At 40.2% G+C, this 20,913-nt stretch overlaps 1 protein-coding gene across 3 annotated transcripts in view; it reads left to right on the top strand.

Annotated features, from left to right (window-relative positions):
• Nucleotides 1-19,756, top strand: part of COLEC11 (collectin subfamily member 11) — a 41,121-nt gene extending 21,365 nt beyond the window's left edge. For 2 of the 3 annotated variants that reach the window (XM_074947703.1, XM_074947704.1), the window contains exons 4-7: nucleotides 11,544-11,615; nucleotides 13,242-13,295; nucleotides 17,241-17,336; nucleotides 17,497-19,756. In XM_074947703.1, the coding sequence (XP_074803804.1) occupies nucleotides 11,544-11,615; nucleotides 13,242-13,295; nucleotides 17,241-17,336; nucleotides 17,497-17,906 (632 nt within the window). In that variant the 3' untranslated portion in view covers nucleotides 17,907-19,756. The remainder of the gene's footprint in view (nucleotides 1-11,543; nucleotides 11,616-13,241; nucleotides 13,296-17,240; nucleotides 17,337-17,496) is intronic. The other variant, XM_074947706.1, reaches the window with a different exon arrangement.
• The last annotated feature ends 1,157 nt before the right edge of the window (nucleotides 19,757-20,913 follow it).

The following is a 20,913-nucleotide window of genomic DNA, read 5'->3' as shown; positions in this document are numbered from 1 at the left end:
CAGTTGCTGGGCATCTGTGCACCAGGACAAAAAAGACTATTTAGTCCCCAGTCCCTGCATAGACCACACACATTTAAATATCAACTTCATTGCCACCATGAGTCACAAAGAAAGAAAGGAAAATTTCCGAAGTGCAAACCAGCTGGACCACAATCTTCTTCATCCCAGCCCTCTATGTCCAAACACCAGTTTTGATGGGTGGGTCAAGGCGCTGTTAGACTGCTCCTCCCAACTGATACAGCTGATAAACGCTTTACACCCATTTGGCCACCAATTGGCAACATTCTGCAGTGCCTGGGAATTCATAACATCAGGCCAGTGGGTCCCAGAGATCATTCAAACTGGGTGCACCATACATTTTACTTCCCTGCCCTCTCCACAACACCACTATTTTTTTTTTCCTATGGGTGCTTGAGCCCCTCCCCATCCATGGAGTTAGCACGTATACTGCTCAGGAGTCACCTACAGTGGAGCACCCATAGGGACACTACTCGAAGAAGAGGTTACTAAACTTGTGCAGTAATGGTGGTTCTTCAAGATGTTTGTCCCTATGGGTCCTCCACAACTCACCCTCCTCCCCTCTACTTCGGAGTTCTTGTCTATGGCTTGGCAGTAGAGAAGGAACTGAGAGGGGTTAACCTGCGTGTGCTGACTAGCCTCGTGGCAGGGCACAAGTGCATGTGTGGGCCTAACAGACACCACTACTGAAGTTCTTTGATCAATAGCACAGGGATGCAAACACACCTACGGTGGAGCACCCATAGAGACACACCTCTCGAAAACCATTGTTACTGCACAAGGTGAGTAACTTCTTCATCTTCTGCCATCTGGAAGGGACACAAGGTTATTCTGGATTTTATCCAGAATAGTCTTTAAGCACATGCTTAACTTTAAGCATGTGTGTAGTCTCATTGACTTCAGTGCAACTACTCCTGCATGTAAAGTTAGGCACACGTTAAGTGCTTTCCTGCCTCTCAGAGAGGAAGTGTGAATGGAACATCAGGACCAGCAATAGTAGGTGAGCTACCTGTGGATTCTCTCCCAATAAAAAACAGATGAGGTTTGTTTAATGAACTCTTGTGCCTGCTGTCATTTTTCCAGGGATTGGGTCTATTTATTATCTAGGAACAGGAACTTTAAGAAAAACACCAAATATTGCAAGACTTTTGGTAAAATCACAAGAGTTGGTAATACTGAAATAGCCAACGCATGGCCGCTTTTTCTAGTATTCTCCCACCTAAGTTTTTATCTAGTGCTAAGAGCTGGTGATCACCTGGAGGATACTTATTTATTTCATATTATAGAAGTGCTAAAAAAGCGTGTCCATCCACATGCTTTAAGCTATTAAGTGCTCCACTATCTAAAGAGCTCAGCCTGTTATTGGGGCAGTAAACTTTTTAGCTCAGTCTTTAACCTCTTTGTGGGCCTGATTTCGCACCATCAGGGACCATGTAGGTGTTAGATGACCAAGTCCTTTTAATTACTAAATTATAGTGTAATTTTTAAGCACATTCATACTGAGTTTTATAGTTTGTTATTCTTTTGTGACGCACAGGCATTAAGTAAAAGAGAGGCGTTTTCAATTTTTGGGTCCCCCAATAGGGAAGACTGTCAGTCAAAATCTTTATAATAGTAACACTGTTAATGTTTGTTATGTTCTGATGCTATTTGAGTAAATGGTGGCTGACTTGAGAGTGTGTGTGTAATCCCTTTGTAGTTTTTGCAGTATTTTCTATTTATAATATCATTGTGATCTCGAACATTTCTGTAATTCCTTTTGTGCCCTCTATCTGTTTTATTTGTTGGGCAAGTTAATTCTAAGATACCGTAACTACTATCTTTGGGTTTATAAGTGTTCAAAAATCAATGAATAAATAAATGAAATATATAAGAAATGCTGTCCTCCTATTTCTGGCCTGATCAGAGGGAGGAAGTACTGGGAACCTTGTGAGAAAATCTTTACTCTAGTGATATTTGCAGCCCAATTTTGCAGAGCCAAAAGATTTTGATAATTCACATAAACAATCAGATGTTTGGATACTTATCTAAAATAAACCCAAATGCTAAGCTGTTTGATGTTTCCGTGTCACTAGACCTTGGTTAAGAATAAATTCATGTTACTTTCCTCATTGCTTTTGATTATTCTGCAAGTAGATTACCACCTGTATATCAGCATTTTTATAAAGCATTGGGTAAGATTTAGATTATACATAGGTCACTAGAACAATTATCAGTCTTCCAAAGTAATTTAGACCACTGTATTACATGATATAGTATAAGCAAGAGGAAAATATTCTGTATAAGAGATTCTATGACTGACGATTAAATGTCATAAGCCAGCTTCTGTCTTTGAATGAATATAGGCCTCTACTGAAGTTATGAAAACATTGCATGCATAGCTGAGGGAGAATTTAGCCTTAAATTATGGTTCACGGGTGAATAATATAGTACAAAGGATTAGCCTTCCACTTGAGTTTAAATCCTGATGACAGTTACAAATGGAAATGAGTTAGGTGACCTCATCAAAGTCTCCTTTTGTGCCCATTATGAAATGACTGTCCACCTCAACACAACCGACATTCTCCCCTCAGAAGATGGATTACTTGGTCAGGAGTGATCTGAATGATTTCATAGAGCCATGAGCCTGTGTGTTAGGCCCAAACTTCCAGGAGCACGAACTCCTCATAACAATTTAAATTAAAAAAATATAGTGAAGCAAACACCCCCCGATCAATACAAATGCCCTCTCAGTGCAACCCAAGGTAGACATTTGAAAGCATTTAAAATAAGAAATGGGGGGGAGAGGTCGGCAGGAGATAGGGGAGTAATGTTGGAAAGCACTGTCAAGCTAACTGGACTCTTAAAAATAAGAGGCCCTACAAGGCATTTTAATTTATCTGCAGTCTTAAGTAAACACCTGAAAATATACAGAATGTATCTGAACTTTTCTGCTACTACACTGCATAGACCTATAAATTAGGTTTCCTCAAAATGTTGTGGAATAGCTTGAACCTACAAGTTGCTGAGCACTCTGGGTCTGATCTGGTGAAGCATGTTACCACATGCTAATCTTAATGAATAATCTCATCAACTTCACTGGACTGGGGTCCAAATGCTCAGCAGTTTGCAGGATCAATGTCTAAGAGAGAGGTAATACTATCTCAAGAGATATTTTAATATTACCTACTGCTCATTAAAGTGCAATCTCCTTCATGTCTGATTCAATATTCACATGACTTTTCTGCTCCCTTAGGGGTGTTGCTGGCAGAATTTTGTACAAAAGCCCTGGTGAAAGATGTCTTGTGTAGACAATTATATATACACAAAGTTGCCATCTGATTCAAAAATATTTTCCAGTTCTACTTTAAAATGCATATATATTTTGACAAAAGTGAGGCTGATGGATGTCTTCAATTTCTCATCATGTTAGATGAAAGTTTATTTAATAGCTTCATTGATACATTAGCACAGTAATTCAGTCTAAATTGTAAACCCCACTGAGAAGCTGCTCAGTAGCGTAAAGTGCAAAAATCATCACTCAGAGCCACATTTTTAAACATGTGTGCATAAGTTGTGCCCACAAAAGGTACACGTGTGTATGGCACAGACAAATAATTGATCATGCAGTTTTATGTGTTTTGCATGTGCAACTGCATATTTGACATGCCTTTGCACCTCACAGACGTTATCTTGCTGGTACAATTCAAGTATGTCATATATTTGCCCCGAAAGCTGTTGGGTAGAATTGTTGTATTTTACAGACCATGATCAGTTTTAAGAGCTGCTTTTTGACTTCCTATTATATCTCACCATTTGCCACTTGCATAATTTATTATTTATTTATTTGTATTGCTATACAATAATAATGGGTGATTTCAACTATCCTCATATTGACTGGGTAAACGTCACCTCAGGGTTTGATGCAGAGGTAAAATTTTTAGACACCATAAATGACTGCTTCTTGGAGCAGCTAGTTCTGGAACCCACAGAAGGAGAGGCAATTCCTGATTTAGTTGTAAGTGGAGCACAGGATTTGGTCCGAGAGGTAATGATAGCTGAACTGCTCAATAATAGTGACCATAATGTAATTACATTTAACATCCTTATGGAAGGAATAGTACCAAAAAAACCCCACCACGATAATATTGATCTTTAAAGAGGAGAACTACCTAAAAATGAGGACGCTTGTTAGATGGAAATTAAAAGGAGCTGTCACCAGGGTTAAATGCCCGCAAGCAGTAAGGGGACTGTTTAAAAACATGTTGATAGAGGCTCAAACTAAATGCATACCCCAAATCAGAAGAGACAATAAGAGGACCAAAAGAATAGCATCATGGCTAAACAGCAGAATAACGGAGACCATTAGAGGCAAAAAGGCATCTTTTCAAATTTGGAAGTCAAATCCTAGTGAAGATAATAATAAGGTGCACAAACTCTAGCAGGTTAAGTGTAAAGACATAACAAGGCAGGCCAAGAAAGAATTTGAGACACAACTTGCTAAAGATGATAAGAATTTTTTAAAGTACATTAGAATCAGGAAGCCTCCCAAAAGGGGAGCAAGGACCTCTATGTGACCAAAGTATTAAAAGACAACTCAAGGAATACAAGGTTACAGGGGTGCTGAGAGCCATTGAACCAAACTGTAAACCCTGTATATGATGGAAACCACTTCAAGCCAGGGGTGCGGAAGCACCCCTAGTTCCAGCACCTATGCAAGGTCATTGCAAAGAAGATAAATGAATTCTTTGCATCAGTCTTCACTGCAGAGGGTGTTGGGGAGATACCCACATCAGAGCTAGCCTTTCTGGGCAACATATCTGAAGTAGTGTCTCACATTGTTGAGTCAATGGAAGAAGTTTCAGAACAAACTGATAAATTAAACAGTAATAAGTCACCAGGAGCAGATGATATTCACCCAAGAATACTGAAGGAATTCAAAATATGAAATTTCAGAACTACTAACTGATACTCATTGCTGAAACAAGCCTCCATACCAGATGGCTGGAAGGTACCTGGCAAATTGGTAGAAGCTGTAGCAAAGAACGGACTTATCAGACAGGTTAACGTTTGTTGGGCAAGAGTCAACATGGCTTTTGTAAAGGGAAATCATGCCTCACAAATCTATTAGAATTCTCTGAGGGAGTCAACAAGCATGTGGATAAGGGTGAGCCAGTTGATAGTGTGCTTGAATTTTCAGAAAGCCATGGACTTATCGAATTCTTTTTTGAACCCAGTTATACTTTTGGCCATTTACAATGTCCCATGGCAATGAGTGACACAGGGTAATTGTGCGTTATGTGAAAAAGTACTTTCTCTTGTTTGTATTAAACCTGCAGCCTATTCATTTTATTGGATGCCCCTGTTTTTGGTATTGTGGGAAAGGTTAAATAACACATCTATTATAAGACAAGAGCCAATGCATGGAGACAGACAGACAGGAGTACAAGGAAACGAGACAATATAGGTCAGCATGAGAGGCATGGTCTCAGCACATCAGCAACCTAACTTTTGTCAAACGTTTTTATCATTTCAGCAAAGGAGAGCTGTAAAGAGAGATTTGCAGCTTTGCAGATTTTTATGGGGAGTTCTTTCCAAGCGTGAAGGGCAGCATGGGAGAAAGCATGAAGGTGCTTGTTTGCAAATTTAACCAGTGGGTGATGGAGGCTGGCATCATAGGCCAGTCAGAGGTGGGAACTGACCTTTTGATACAGAGAGATAATGAGTGGTGTGGGGATAGGGTGCAAAAGGTCTTTAAAGTACATACAGGTAGCTTATGTTTGATGTGATAGAGAAGAGGGAGCCAGTGGAGGGATACAAAGAGACGGGTGACACGGTCAGAGTGACAGGCTAGGAAAATGATCTTTGCAGCAGCATTCGGAATGGAAATGAGCAGGGTAAGACTGCATTTGTCAAGGCCAGAAAGAAGGATGTTGCAATGATCAAGATATGAGTTAATGAGAGCCTGGATGAGAGTTTTAGTTGCTTGGATGGATAGGAAAGGTCATCTCTTAAAGATATTATACCAAAAGAATCTGCAAGATTTGGACATAGCCTTGATGTGAGAACTTAGACAGAGGTCTGAGCTGAAGATAACATCCAGGTTATGGGCCTGAATGACCAGCAGAATGGTTTACATAACTATCAGCCAGTGGCATCCCATAAAAGATGGATCCTGTTTTTTAATTTCATATATTCATAAAGTTTAAGGCCAGAAAGGACCATTGGATCATCCAGTCTGGTGCAGGCCATTACATCTCATCCAGTTACTCTGCATTGATCTCAATAACTTGTATTTGACTAAAGCATAACTTGTGTTTGGCTAAAGCATTTTTTCCAGAAAGACATCCAGCCTTGATATGAAGAGATGGAGAATCTCCCTCTTCCCTGGTAGTTTGTTCCAACGGTTACTCACACTCACTTTTTAAAAAAAATTGTGCTAATATCTAATTTGAATTTATTTGGCTTCAGCTGCTAGCCATTGGTTCTTGTTCTGCCTTTGTCCACTAGAATGGTACCCAGTATTTTCTTCCCTTGAAGGTACTTGTAAATTGTGATCAAGTCACCTCTGAGTCGTCTTTTTGATAACAGATTGAGCTCTTTATGTCTCGTGCTGTAAGGCATTTTCTCCCCCGCCTAAAATCATTTTTTTGGCTCTTGTCTGTGCACCATCTCCAGTTTTTCAATATCCTTATTAAAATGTGGATAGCAAAACTGGACACAGCATTCCAATGCTGGTCTCACCAATGCCATACACAGAGGTAAAAATCACCTTCCTACTCCTGCTTCATTACTCCCCCATTTATGCATCCAAGGGTGATTTTAGCCCCTTTTGCCACAGTATCACACTGACAGCTCATGTTGGGTTGCTTGTCCACTGTGACCCCTAAATCCCTTTCAGTCACTGCCTTCCAGGATACAGTCTCCCTTTCTGTTGTTATGGCCTGTATTCCTTGTTCCTTTGCATTTGGCTGTATTAAAATGCATTTTGTTTGAATGGGCTCAATAGTTCACCTCTAGTATTTTCTGCCTTCTCTTGCTCATGGGAAGGATCTCCAAGAAGATCAGTTGGCCTTTCCTCTTCCTTAGTTCACTTCCAAGATCCTGAAGTCTTCTATCATCTGTGGAGTTCCATGTGATGCTGAGGCATTGGTTTCAAAGTGTATCATCACCAGCAGAGACTTGCAGATGACTGTTTGTACTGTTTGTCCAAATTTGTAGTTACATCTCTTTTGGTCACTCCAGGGGAGACAGCATGAGGACTGCATTCCCTCTGAGCTTCCATCCTCCCCAATTTCCTCATGCCTCTTTTGGATTGCTCTTTTGGCAGTTCTGTGGTATGCTAGAATGGACTCCACAGGTGGTTCCCAAATCATAGTTTGAGAACCAATGACGTAGAGGAATCTCTCTTTAAATTGTTTACTCCATAGGAAGAAATAATTACATGGAGAGAGGCTTTCCCATGGGGAAATTAAATGGTTATCCCACAGGGAGATTAAATCACAGAGAAAAAGAGTTATAAAGCAAGTTTGATGAAACCCTTGAATGACACTATAGTTTGCTACCAGCCAGTGAGTGTTTCTGTGAGGATGGAACAAGCAAACTCCTGTAGGGGAAGAGAGACTGTAGAAAAAAATAAAATCCAAACAATTCTTTTAATGAGCACAGGATAATTAATATATGTTTCCTGGGTTTGAGATAAACAAACTTATTTCTGAGTAGAACACACAGGCTTCATTTTACTGGTTATTATTGATAAGTAGTCTCTTCTGTTTGCATAAAAGGATGTGAAGTCACAAGAAGCAAATTAGTTGTGTTTATATATCATGTTATATTTATGGGCTGAATAAAAGTCTGTTTCATTTCAGATACAGCTGTTTGAAATGAATTATTAAGGACCCCTAGGGCTGGGTGTTCAAACCTCTGATATAATCCTTTTATTATAACCCCCAGTCTTCCTGTAACCAATTCATATCTGAGTGAGCAAGGTCACTTTCTGATAAGCTTAGTAAGGTCATAACAGGCTAACACTTTTTGACACACTTGTAGTTCCTGGGAAATACATCCCCAACATTCATCACATTCCAGCAAAAATAACTGCAGTTAATACAGTACCATCGACTGAAGCCTTAAAGTGTTCAAGGAATCTTGAATCCAACATGTGAGTTGAGGCTATCTCCCAGACAGTACTTTTTCAATTGATTGTACATATTGCTTCTGTTTTTCTACTGGGATCACATGCATTAGGAAGAAAATACCTGTGGTTTCATGTACAGTTTCCTAATTCCACAATGACTATGTACACATCATTCCTTTTAGAACTTTTGGTCCTTTTTCATAATCATGATGCCTAGGAAATACCATAGATAATACAAGACAGACGTTGGTCATATGACTTGTCATTGGTCATATGACTTGCCATTTTGAATCAGGCCAGTTAGCCTTTATGACCTCAACCAACAACAGATGCATCCAAGGAAGGTGGAATCTGAGCTTCCTACCCCAGCATAATGCATCTACTGGTAGCTAGTTGTGTGAAACTTCCACCCAGGGTAATAAGGAGATTTCTTCCTGACCCTATGGAGACTAGGTTTTGCCTAGAAGCATGCTATTTGATTGTTCTTATCTTAAAATTATATTTTTAGTTATAAAAGTATCTAGGCTTTAAAAAAAATCCAGCCAAAGTACGTGACTGTGATCTGCAGCAAAGAATTCCACAGGTTGATAATACGATGGGCCAGATCCTCAGCTGGCATAAATTGTCATAGCTCTAGTGACTTCAACTAAACTATGACAATTCATAAGCTGAAGATCTGGCCTATTGTGTATAGTAATATTTCCTTGAATTCATCTCATTGAATGAATGGTTCTTTCATTTTGGGACAATGCATAAAATATGTTGCACAGTTTAAAATAAGACTAGATTTCCTTTGAGAAGAAGGCCACATAGGATTTTTAGTGGAAACAGTTGTAGACCAAGCTGCTAAATGCTGGGTGAGATTGTCTCCCCTGCTCTAGTCCACTAATGCAGACTCATCAGGCAATTGGAACTGAAAGCTCGTGGAGCTCCTTAGCTGGTGTATAGCTGGCACAGCTAGTTGCTACGCCATTCCATGTGGAGTCCCTAGTATAGAGGGCTAACTGGTATGAGGAGGGTGTATGGCCAGAATGTGGCTCTCGCATGTCTGTGTGGGATGAGTGGGAGGGCATAGCCAGTGGGCATACACTGAGAAGTAGGATCAGGGTGCTCTTTTGAGCCCCCCTTCCACCATGCCTGATGGTGGGATGAACAGCAAAAAACCAAGGCTACTCCCTTTTAATGCTGTTTACAAGTCAGGACAGGGACATTTCCTGGAAAGCCTACTTGAAACAAGTCATCTGACACAGCAGGTATTCACCAGGTCCAGATTATCCCCCGCCTCCCTCCCCCAAGGATGAATGATCTTGCTGGCTTCAGAGTTACTACACTACAGGCAAAGAGCAACTTCCAGCTCAGACAAACTAAGTATATATGGCACCTGCATATCCACTTGGATTTGCTTAGAAGAGCTGTGGCTTACTAACCATGGGTGGCATGGTTTAAGCCAAAGCTTCAGTAATGTGCAGTGTTTAGCAATTGTTGTCAGACCCTGGTCCTCCCAGCACTGAAAATGTTTTGGCTGCTAGCGTAGACAGGGCCAAACCATTTTCAATATTCATTACAGAAAGGATTCTAGACACTGCGTAGCAGGAGATATCTCCCATGCTTTCGAATAGTGGATTTTGAAGTCTGTTGACACTGTCTATACCAACAGGATAACAATTTCCCATATTGGTTGAAGGGTGTGAAGAAGAAGAGCCACACTTGAGACTTCTTGGCTCACTTTCCTACCTTAGACACATATGGTGGACTAAATTCCACTTTTGACTAGTGATGGTAGAATGTGGCCATTGATTCCAGCCAGTGGATCGTAACATCACTTTTGATTAAAACTACTTTTGTGATAATTGACATGACAGATACCTTCTGGGGAAGAGTTCAGATAAATGATACCAAGACCCACTCTATAATGATTCGTTGATCAGATAAGAGTGGTTTCTCTTCTTCAGCTTACTTTGTGTGATATATGAGGATAAAACATGACACACACCTCCTACAATGCACTTGTTTTCCATGAGCTATCTGAATATTCTGTTATATGGTACAACCAAGGAAAAAGGGGTCAAAGTCAGATGAAGAAAGTGAATCAAACCCTTTTCTATTAGATTTCTGTGTATACACAATGGAAAGCCAGGACAAACACTGAAAGGAGAAGAGGGTACATTATGGCAACTCTGTTGACAATTTATGTCAGCTGTTGTAATGTGCTTATTTATCCTTTTATTCATTAAAAATTGCTGAGGAAGATAATTTTCAAGTGGCTCATTTACCACAACTCCACTGTAAAGTACTGCATGGTATCTTCATTAAAATTAATAACACTTTACATTCCTGCTGTGAATTACTTAGACTGTGTGTGTGCGTGCATGCGTGCGCGCCCCTAGAGGGCAAACATAAGGCTTTCACTATTTCTCATTATAATACTATTGAGATGTTTAGAGTATAGAGAAAAGAATAAGTATGCAACTGCCTTCCACTGAATTTACAGAACACAAAGACTAAATTTTGCTCTTAGTTACTTTGTTGCTACTCCATTAGATCAGAGCTTCACAACCTTTCCAGACTACTTTACCCCTTTCAGGAGTCTGATTTGTCTTGCGTACCCCACGTTTCACCTCACTTAAAAACTACTTGCTTACAGAATCAAACCTAAAAATACAGAAGTGTCACAGCACGCTATTACTGAAAAATGGCTTACATTCTCATTTTTACCATATAATTATAAAATAAATCAATTGGAATATAAATATTGTACTTACATTTCAGTGTATAGTATATAGAGCAGTATAAACTAGTCATTGTATGAAATTTTAGTTTGTACTGGCTTCCCTAGTGCTTTTTATGTAGTCTGTTGTAAAACTAGGCAAATATCTAGCTGAGTGGCTGTACCCCTGGAATACCTCTGCGTATCTCCATAGGTACGTGTACCCATGGTTGAGAACCACTGCACTAGACAAATTGACTCATTATGCTTGAAGACCTGTAAATCTCTTAAATTCTGTAATAGATTCAGCCTTTTGGTCCACAAGTTTTTCTGGAATCTCCCTTTATTTTCAACAATACATTGGCATGACAAATTATCTGAGTGGAGTCATACAAAACCTTTTTTTATGGCTTTCAGTCAAATTCTATTTTCATTTACACCTGTGCAGTCCCAGTGAAGTCAACTGCACTGAGAAGATTAAATGTGCTTCTGTGTTATTTATGTAGCAGGCCATGGATGAGGAAAGAGCTGGACTCCTGGAATTTGACAAACCTTGGTGATCATTCACTGTAATTGCAAAGAAAATTTGCTACAACATTTTCTGCTGCCTGCCATAGAAAATGATACTGAAGTGCTGCTGGGGGTCTGAATAAAGCAGACAATGTTTTTAACTTGTGTCTTTGATCTTTTTCTTATGTTTAGGAGAAATGGGGGACAAAGGACAGAAGGGCAGTATGGGTCGACATGGAAAAATTGGTCCCATCGGTTCAAAAGGTATATTTGATTCAATCTTTTTTTCTCCCATGGTGTCTCAACTGAATAATCAAGGGCCATTTATCTTTGAGATGAGTCCAGTTCATAATTAAAATTACTCAGATTGTTTCAGGGCTTACCACAATTGTCATAAATATAAAGGGAAGGGTAAGCACCTTTAAAATCCCTCCTGGTCAGAGGAAAAACCCTTTCACCTGTAAAGGGTTAAGAAGCTAGGATAACCTCGCTGGCACCTGACCAAAATGACCAATGAGGAGACAAGATACTTTCAAAAGCTGGGGGGAGGGAAAAACAAAGCCTTTCTCTCTGTCTGTGTGATGCTTTTGCCGGGGACAGAACAGGAATGGAGTCTTAGAACTTAGTAAGTAATCTAGCTAGATATGCGTTAGATTCTGTTTGTTTAAATGGCTTAGAAAATAAGCTGTGCTGAATGGAATGGATATTCCTGTTTTTGTGTCTTTTTGTAACTTAAGGTTTTGCCTAGAGGGATTCTCTATGTTCTGAATCTAATTACCCTGTAAGGTATTTACCATCCTGATTTTACAGAGGTGATTCTTTTTACTTCTGTTAAAATTCTTTTAAGAAACTGAATGCTTTTTCATTGTTCTTAAGATCCAAGGGTTTGGGTCTGTGGTCACCTATGCAAATTGGTGAGGATTTTTATCAAACCTTCCCTGGGAAAGGGGGTGTAAGATTTGGGAGGATTTTGGGGGGGAAAGACGTTTCCAAATGGACTCGTTCCCAGTAACTGGTGTTAGACGTTTGGTGGTGGCAGTGAAAGTTCAAGGGAAAAAGGAAAATAGTTTGTACCTTTGGGAAGTTTAACCTAAGCTGGTAAAAGTAAGCTTAGGAGGTTTTCATGCAGGTCCCAACATCTGTACCCTAGAGTTCAGAGTGGGGAAGGGACCTTGACACAATAGACAGCAAGTCCTATAATTAAATCACATTCTAGTCAATCAAATGATGGAGATCTCTGGACTAGTTATCTTATACCCTGACACACAGCAGGATCAAGAGGTCTCAGAAAGCTGACTTCTGGGTAGATTAAAGAGTTTAAGTTACATCAACTTCCAAGTATAGGTATTTAAAGGAGAGCGGGTTGGAAGTAGGATTGTACTTTGGTAGAGGCACAGATTCAGGAGCCATGAGGTCTGAATTCCTTGGACTTCCCACTTCTTCTGTGACATTGGTCAAATCATTTTGAACAGCATTTTCAATGGAGTTGTCTAATTTTAGGCTTCTAAATCAAAATTTAGGTACCTAAATAAAAGTGGCCTGATTTTCAGAAGTGCTACTTCCTTACAGGTTCCACGGAAGTCATTGCTCTGTAAAGTGCCTAAGCAAGTGCTGGCACAAATAACAGGAGATGGAACAGAATGAAACTAGTCATGATGTTTGTCCCTGAATCCCAACTGCACAGTTTGAGCCTGTCTTGATGATGAACTGACTGGGACAACAAATCCAAATTCTCCATCGTTTGGGGCCCATCTCTACATTATGCATTTGTTTTTTGCCTTAAATCTTAGTCATTAACACACAAACCCTGTTAGAAACTTCCTGTTAATGAAATTGGTGACCCAATCTGTTTGTTGAGCAGCAAAATTGATGCTATTTTTCATTTTTTAGGTGAAAAGGGAGATAATGGGGATATAGGGCCACCTGGTCCTAATGGAGACCCAGGTAAACCATGATAGATCTTCAAAGTGTATAGTTTTTTTTTAAAAATGTATAAATCATGTATAGTACACATTCCTTTAAAAAATGCTGAAGAATGCTGTTGGAAGTAAAAATTTTGAATAACCTCTTCTGATTTATGCATTGTAATTTGGATTATACTGCACATCTACAAGGTACTTTTACAAAAAGTTTGTTGAGGATGCAATGGCTGCTGGGAGTTGTACTGTAATTCCTTCTGGGGGGGTGGACAACTGCTTGAAAGAATGCTCAATAGTTCCCCACTAACTCAACCTGGATTTAGTTATTCCAGAAAGCTAATGGGAGCAGGAATGCAACTTGTTCCCAGTCATTCACCACTGTGTAAAAAGACATCTCTGGACATCCTACTTAGGCCCTGATTCTGCACTGAGAACCTTGTGGGGGACCCCTGCACCTTCATTGACTTCAGTGGGACATCTCATGGGCACAAAGCTGTGCTATGTATGTGGTTCTTAGTGCATGAATAGGGCCTAAGGAGCGATTTAGGGACTTCATGCCAGTGTCTACAAGGCCAACAGGCTCAGGCTTTGCAGAATTTATTGGCAGGGTAGGAGGGCATATTTTCATCCACAGCTGTTGTTCTCAAACTGCGGGGGCAGGTGCCCCGGGGCGGGGGTGGGGTGCAGAATGTATTCTGGGGGGCATGAAAAGCTTTTGCGGGAAAAGAACTTACTGCACACATTTTACCCCCAGCAATGAATAAATAACTAAGCGGATTCCTCCAGACATATCAGGTCCTCAGATGGCACTGTGCATTTTCATGGATTTCTGCTAAGCTTGCCTAGCATTATTCAAAGTCATTGCCCTCTGTACTTTAATCCATTCTTTGCTGTGACGTGGTGTGTGCATTTAATTGTAAGCATCGACCACAATTGCAGTTTTTCTTTTGCTCTTATTACAATGGATTGTTGGCTCTGTTTGAATCAATGCCTTGCTGTTTTTAATATTTATTGAGAGTTGCATGTTGATTTTTTTTTTATGGGTATATGTACTTGTGTGTTGCGGGGAGGGAGGCTGTAAACTACTACAAACACAAAGAAGGGGACACAATCGAATACATTTGAGAACCACTGATCTACAGAACTGACCTTATTTTGGTTTTCAAGAATACCGTGATTTTTGCCAGCTATGCTGGTGGAGAGAAGCTGTTTTGCAAAGCCCTTCTACACATCGTTTGAGAATCTGAAAAACCACTGGATGATCAACGGGAACACAATATCTTGTTAGGAGTATGAAAAGCTTAGGGCCAGTCTAAATGTAAAATGTTGCATCGGCGCATCTGTACCAGTGCAGCTGCATCAGTGAAGATGCTGCTGTATTGATGGGAGAGCTTCTCCTATCGGCGCAGTTAATCCACCTCCATGAGAGGCAATAGCTATGTTGACAGGAGAAGCCCACCCCTTGACATAGTGCTGTCTATGCAGGGGAGCTAAGTCAGTATAACTGCATCGCTCGGGGGTGTGAATTTTTCACACCCCTGAGTGATATAGTTATCGCAATGTAACTTTGTAGCATAGACCTGGCCTTAGACTCAGATGATGGAAAATAATAGACTATCAGTGCTTTTAGGACAAAAATGCAGCCCCTCCCCTGCATTCTAATATCTTTAATAGATTTTATCTTAGATAATGGAAATGTAAAAATGGAAATGTTGTTTGCATTAATTATGTGTTTGTTAGCAACCACTGAATGATACAAATGTAACAGTGTGGTTATTAGGCAGTGAGTAATGAACAATCAATGTTTACTAAAACATCTGCTCTTATGGGAAGGTTAGGAAGGAGCAAGGCTATGCAGTGTCTTGTATGTGAGGAGAGGAGTCTTAGGGATGGATAGTGACTTGGACTGTGCCCATTCAAAAGGAGAAGGAACCCCCCTTTTACTCCTACATTTGCTACTTAGACCCTGGGTCCAGGCATACAGCAGTAAGCAGCAAAGGGCCTGCAAAGTACTTTAGCACATGTGTAAGTTCAAAATGTTTAAGAGGTTTGCTGAAGTGGCATGGATTTAGACAGGTGTTTAAAAGCTTTGCTGAGTCAGGGGCTTAGTATGTGCTAGCTACACTAGCCTAGGAATAGCTGCAGGAGACACACTTCTGAGTTGCATTTCCTCCCCTGCTTTCTCCTTGCTCCATTGGGGGTTAGTAATTTACAGCTGATCTACACTACTCAAATTTCAGAGTGGTAGCTGTGTTAGTTTGTATCAGCAAAAACGATGAGGAGTCCTTGTGGCACCGTAGAGACTAACAAATTTTATTTGGGCATAAGCTTTCGTAGGCTAGAACCCACTTCATCAGATGCATGGAGTGGAAAATACAGTAACAGGTATGTATACATAGTACATGAAAAGATGGGAGTTGCCTTACCAAGTGGGGGGGTCAGTCTAACGAGACAATTCAATTAACAGTAGATTACCAAGTGAGGAAAAATCACTTTAGTAGCGGTAACGAGGGTGGCCCATTTCCAACAGTTGACAAGAAGGTGTGAGTAAAAGTATGGGGAAATTAGTTTTTGTAATGACCCATCCACTCCTTGTCTTTATTCAGGCCTAATTTGATGGTGTCCAGTTTGAAAATTAATTCCGGTTCTGCAGTTTCACATTGGAGTCTATTTTTGAAGGATTTTTTTTTTTTTGAAGAATTGCCACTTTTAAGTCTGTTATTGAGTGACCAGGGAGATTGAAGTGTTCTCCTACTGGTTTTTGAATGTTATAATTCTTGATGTCAGATTTGTGTCCATTTATTCTTTTGCGTAGAGACTGTCCAGTTTGGCCAATGTACATGGCAAAAGGGCATTGCTGGCACATGATGGCATATATCCCATTGGTAGATGTGCAGGTTAACGAGCCCCTGCAGTATCAGTGTACTAGCAGCCCAACTCTTGTTGAATTTTTGTGTAGGCATTGTGGCAAAGAGGAGTTATAAGGAGGGTTTTGAAGAAGAACAATGAAGTGGCTTTGTGGATATTTACAGGGAGCTCCTCCCACCTGTGATGGGCAGAATTGGAGAAAGCACAAAAGTTCTTGTTTGAAAATTTAACAAATGGGCCATGGAGGCTGACATTACAGGCAGATCTGGGGCAGGATACTGAATGAGAGCTGATAGGTGGGGGTGCGATTAGACAGTTAGGTAGCTAAACTGGATATTAGTATGATTAAATACAGGTTTGAATACCCATATGCAGAACTGGGTGCCTTACCTGGAACCTAGTTTTCAAAACTGGGCTCACAGAAGTTACCTTTTTAATAATCTTATTAAAATTGCTTTTTTCAGACCAATGTAAATTTGGGATAATGGGCAGAATTCTAGAGTCTTAAGTCTTTTATTGGAAGAACTATAACAAAGGAACACTTTTGAAATGGCCAGAACTGTCTTTTAGGGCTAATTCTGAGCATTACATAATAGGAGCAACATCTGCTTCTGATCTGTTGTGCAGATAGATCCCTCGTGCAGAGCAAATGCAGAATAAGCCATACAGATTTCCTGTGTGGAAAAGAGATCTGCATTGAAGATGGAAGAGGAGATTTTTGCCTTATATATGCATCACTGAGAACTAAGAAGTTTAAAGACGTCCTATTTTTGTTCCTAGTGGACCGGTGTCTGCCACATGTTTGGCATTAATTGGCACCGTCATTTGGGATCTCCTCAGAGAGGCCAAGGACTGAGGTGGCATAGAGAGTGAACTGAACTCCTATAGGTAGACCCACAGGTCAGAGTGAAGGATGTTGGTGGGTCAACATGGGGAAGTTTGCACAGTTGCTGCCTATTATTTGGACAGAGAATTTCACTCTCTGGGGTCATCAGGCTAGCCCCTTTTGTGAGCAATACAGTCACATAAATATATTTCACAAAACATTTTTATTTATGATTGTATATACAATTTAACAGCAAGCACCCCCCGATCTCTGCAGGCATCCCTTGTGAATGCAGCCAGCTAAGGAAGGCTATTGGTGAAATGGATATCCAAGTGGCCCAGCTGACAACTGAATTAAAATTCATAAAAAATGGTATGTTTATTTTGTATGTTTCTCCCTTTCCAAGTGCCCTATTTTTTTTTAATGATGAAGCTGCTCTTAAAGAATATGGCCATTTCATATTTGATTTGTGTATCTATTTTTGTGGTGTGCATTAAGTTGGTTTATAGAAATGCGAGTGCTCACTTTTCAGCACTGCCCTCCCCCGCAGCTGTCGCTGGTGTGCGTGAGACAGATAATAAGATATACCTACTGGTGAAAGAAGAGAAAAGATATATGGATGCCCAGCTCTACTGCCATGGAAGAGGAGGAACACTGAGCATGCCCAAGGATGAGAATACAAATAGTCTGATTGCTTCTTACATCAATCAAGCAGGGCTCACCAGAGTTTTCATTGGGATCAATGACCTGGAAAAAGAGGGCAATTTTGTGTATTCTGATCGATCAGCCATGCAGACCTTCAACAAATGGCGCAGCGGTGAACCCAATAATGCCTATGATGAAGAAGACTGTGTGGAAATGGTGGCCTCCGGTGGATGGAATGACGTTGCCTGTCACATTACAATGTATTTTGTTTGTGAATTTGACAAAGAAAATGTGTGAGGATGTCTGCTCCCCCGTTTGAAGCAGATTGTATCACTTACCCCTTGTTTATAAAGTACTAGTTATATTTTACAAGTATATAACATCAGTGTTGTACAGCTGTAAATATAATTAGGTATTTCAAATATCAATATTTACCCTTCAGAAGGGAAGATCAGAGTTAAATAAGACATATTTTCTTAGGGCAAGACAAACTATGTATTTAGATAAGGTCTATATTCTGCCCTCCCTGCAATTAATGAATGAGGTTGCATGACAGCAATGGAGGGCAGAATTTGGCTCTATGTTGTTTGTTTCTGAAGACATAGATTCTTGATATTGGTTTATCTTAACAACATTTTTAATTGTTAATGTTAATTGCTCATACTGGTTTACAAAGATGACATTTCTGGCTATTTCAAGCCATAAGGAAAAGTTTTTGTATACTCCAGCTACTTAGTACAACTATTGCAGTAGGGTTCTGAATGGACAGGCTTTGTACCTGTTTCTGTGACACATGCACAAGCCAACACTCCCATCAGTTCTACCATTTTTGTAACATCTTTTTATTAAACTGTTTGCAAGTAACAACACAGAGACTCACTTCAGTGAGCGAACCCATTTACACTGCCTTGGGGAGTCAAAATGGCTCATAATTCAGTACTAGAAGGAGATAAGTCAACTTTGTGTTTCTTCAGAAAATGCAATGCCAGGTTCTGTCTGTTTTACACGTTGTTTAACTGAGGGTGGGATAAAAGAATTTGCCAAAGTAAGCCAGTACTCTAAAGTTGTATTTGAGCCCTGCTGGAACACTCTTGGATGGCATTCCAGCCCCTTTTTGGAGAGCTGGAATGGCATTTTATGGCCCTTCAGATACCTGCATTCTGGCACTTCTCGAGCGCAGCACTCGCTAGTCTATTTTTGCTTAAGATATTCGTGATTGATATTTTTGGTTACAAAACACAAGGAGGGCTTCCTGAGTACATCATGAGTCTCACAAAACCTTTGTTGTCCAACAGTTCCTTTCACTGGGACAAATACTGAAGTCTTCACTTAGCTTTCACTCAGTCCTTAACTTGATGTCAGCGGAAGATTGGCCTTAGTAAAGACTCTCTGAAAAGGGCCAAATTCTCTGCAGGCATAAATGAGCACAGCTCCATTGACTTCAATGGATTTCATTCATTTGTCCCAGCAGAGAATTTATCTCTGAGTAAGGACTTCAGGAATTGGTCCCTTATTTTGTTCCTGTGATTACTACTCTTCCTTGCTACTCTTCATGGCTATATCTTCTCTTAAATAAAATCTTATTTTTTTTTTTAAAAAATCAGTACATCTATAGGGATATAGTTCTAAAGGAATGCAGTAAGTAATTTTGCCCCACTTATTTGTGTATCCAAGTCACAGCTGCATGTGACTGAAAAATGTGGTATATTTTTGAAGGGTATAACTGGACAAAAAGAGTGATGAATATTGGATATTTGTAGTGGCCTGTTGCAATTCCTCTCATCTTTTAGTCAACTACTCTACATATGAAGGTCACTGGGAAACCTCTGTCAATTGTGTTTTTCAGACAGCGTGTGCTTTCAATGTTTTTTAAATAATTTTTGAGGGTAAATAACACTAAATATGAAACAATCACAAAGCATGTCTGATCAATCTGGAAGAAATATCTAGAAGAAACTCAAAACAGGCTTGCTGTGTGATTTCAGGTAGCCTCCACGTATTAGGCAAGACCAAATTAATAAGTTACTGTACAGTGCTACAGTTAATGGAAGACTACTGACCATAGGACTTTTGCTCAGTTCCTCAAAGCATGACAACATTTGAAATTACATGTTAATTTTATTCTCAAGGAAATAAACAATTTCATCCTGGCATGCTAACTGTTGTGAAGTTGAACCTGTTATATATAAAGGTTTACTCATGAACTCCTAAAACTGGTAGAATATTATTCTAATATATGAAAACCATGCAGACCATAGTGCTACAGAGACATAACCCTAAAGAACAATTCAGATGGTGACTGGTTCTGCTTGCCAGTGTTTCTTTCTGGTACAGGTAAAGTATGGCTCATGTGTGTTTGGCTTTTCCAGGGCTTTAACTGAGATCTCAGATAATCTTGGTGTGGTTGTACACTTACATACAAAGGTTCTTATTCTACAAAATCTGAGAAGGACTACAAATGTATCCCTGTGGGTCAATTTGCACCCAGGGAATATTCCCTTTTGAATTTTGTAATGGTTTGCCTCCTGATAATAAAACCCCACAGAGGCTTTTAAACCACCAATATGGTTGGGTCAAGGCATTATAGCTGTATGGTAATAAATAAGGGCAATCTGAGCCTGGGTTCCTGCCTGCCTAGGATGGCACATAAAGACACTTTGTGTGCCTAAGCTGTCAGCTTTGCCCACTCTTTACCCATTTTTGCAAGATGCTGATGTGGTTGGTTGATTCTGCACGTATGAATCTCTTTGCAGATTCCTTTGGATGAGGTAGAAAACAGGCCTGCAGGCCTAAAAGCCTTAGTTGAGCTGGGCAGCAGGCACACAACATTTCACAGATTTATAGAGTGTTTCGTGAATAATCTGAATTTCTGATCAAATGGCTAATTAATATTAAGCAGCAGAAAACCCATTTATTTTCCTCCATTTTTCATGGTACTTGTGTAACCCACACACCTTCTGGGTGTGGTGTTCTGTCCCATCTAGTGGCACCGAGGCCACTTAGAGACAGAGAGAGATTAATGAGTCTGCTCTATAGCCTTAGCTAACAGCCAGTTGGCTTTTAGCTCATGTGGTAGAGGCTCATGCAATAAGTTCCAGAGGCCCCAGATGCTCAATTGCGCTGGACGACGACGATCAGGGTCTGTCAGTGTTCCAAGTGGGGGCTCATCCGGGTTTTCAACTGCGAAGTCTCTGAAGCTCAGGACGCGCTTCCTCAGCTAGGGAAAGTATGTAACCCACACACCTTCTAGGTGTGGTGTTCTGGCCCGTCTAGTGGCACTGAGACCACTTAGAGAGAGATGCAC

Source organism: Natator depressus, chromosome 3 (assembly GCF_965152275.1).
Source record: "Natator depressus isolate rNatDep1 chromosome 3, rNatDep2.hap1, whole genome shotgun sequence".
Taxonomy (NCBI): domain Eukaryota; kingdom Metazoa; phylum Chordata; order Testudines; family Cheloniidae; genus Natator; species Natator depressus.
This window is presented reverse-complemented; position numbering and strand designations above follow the sequence as displayed.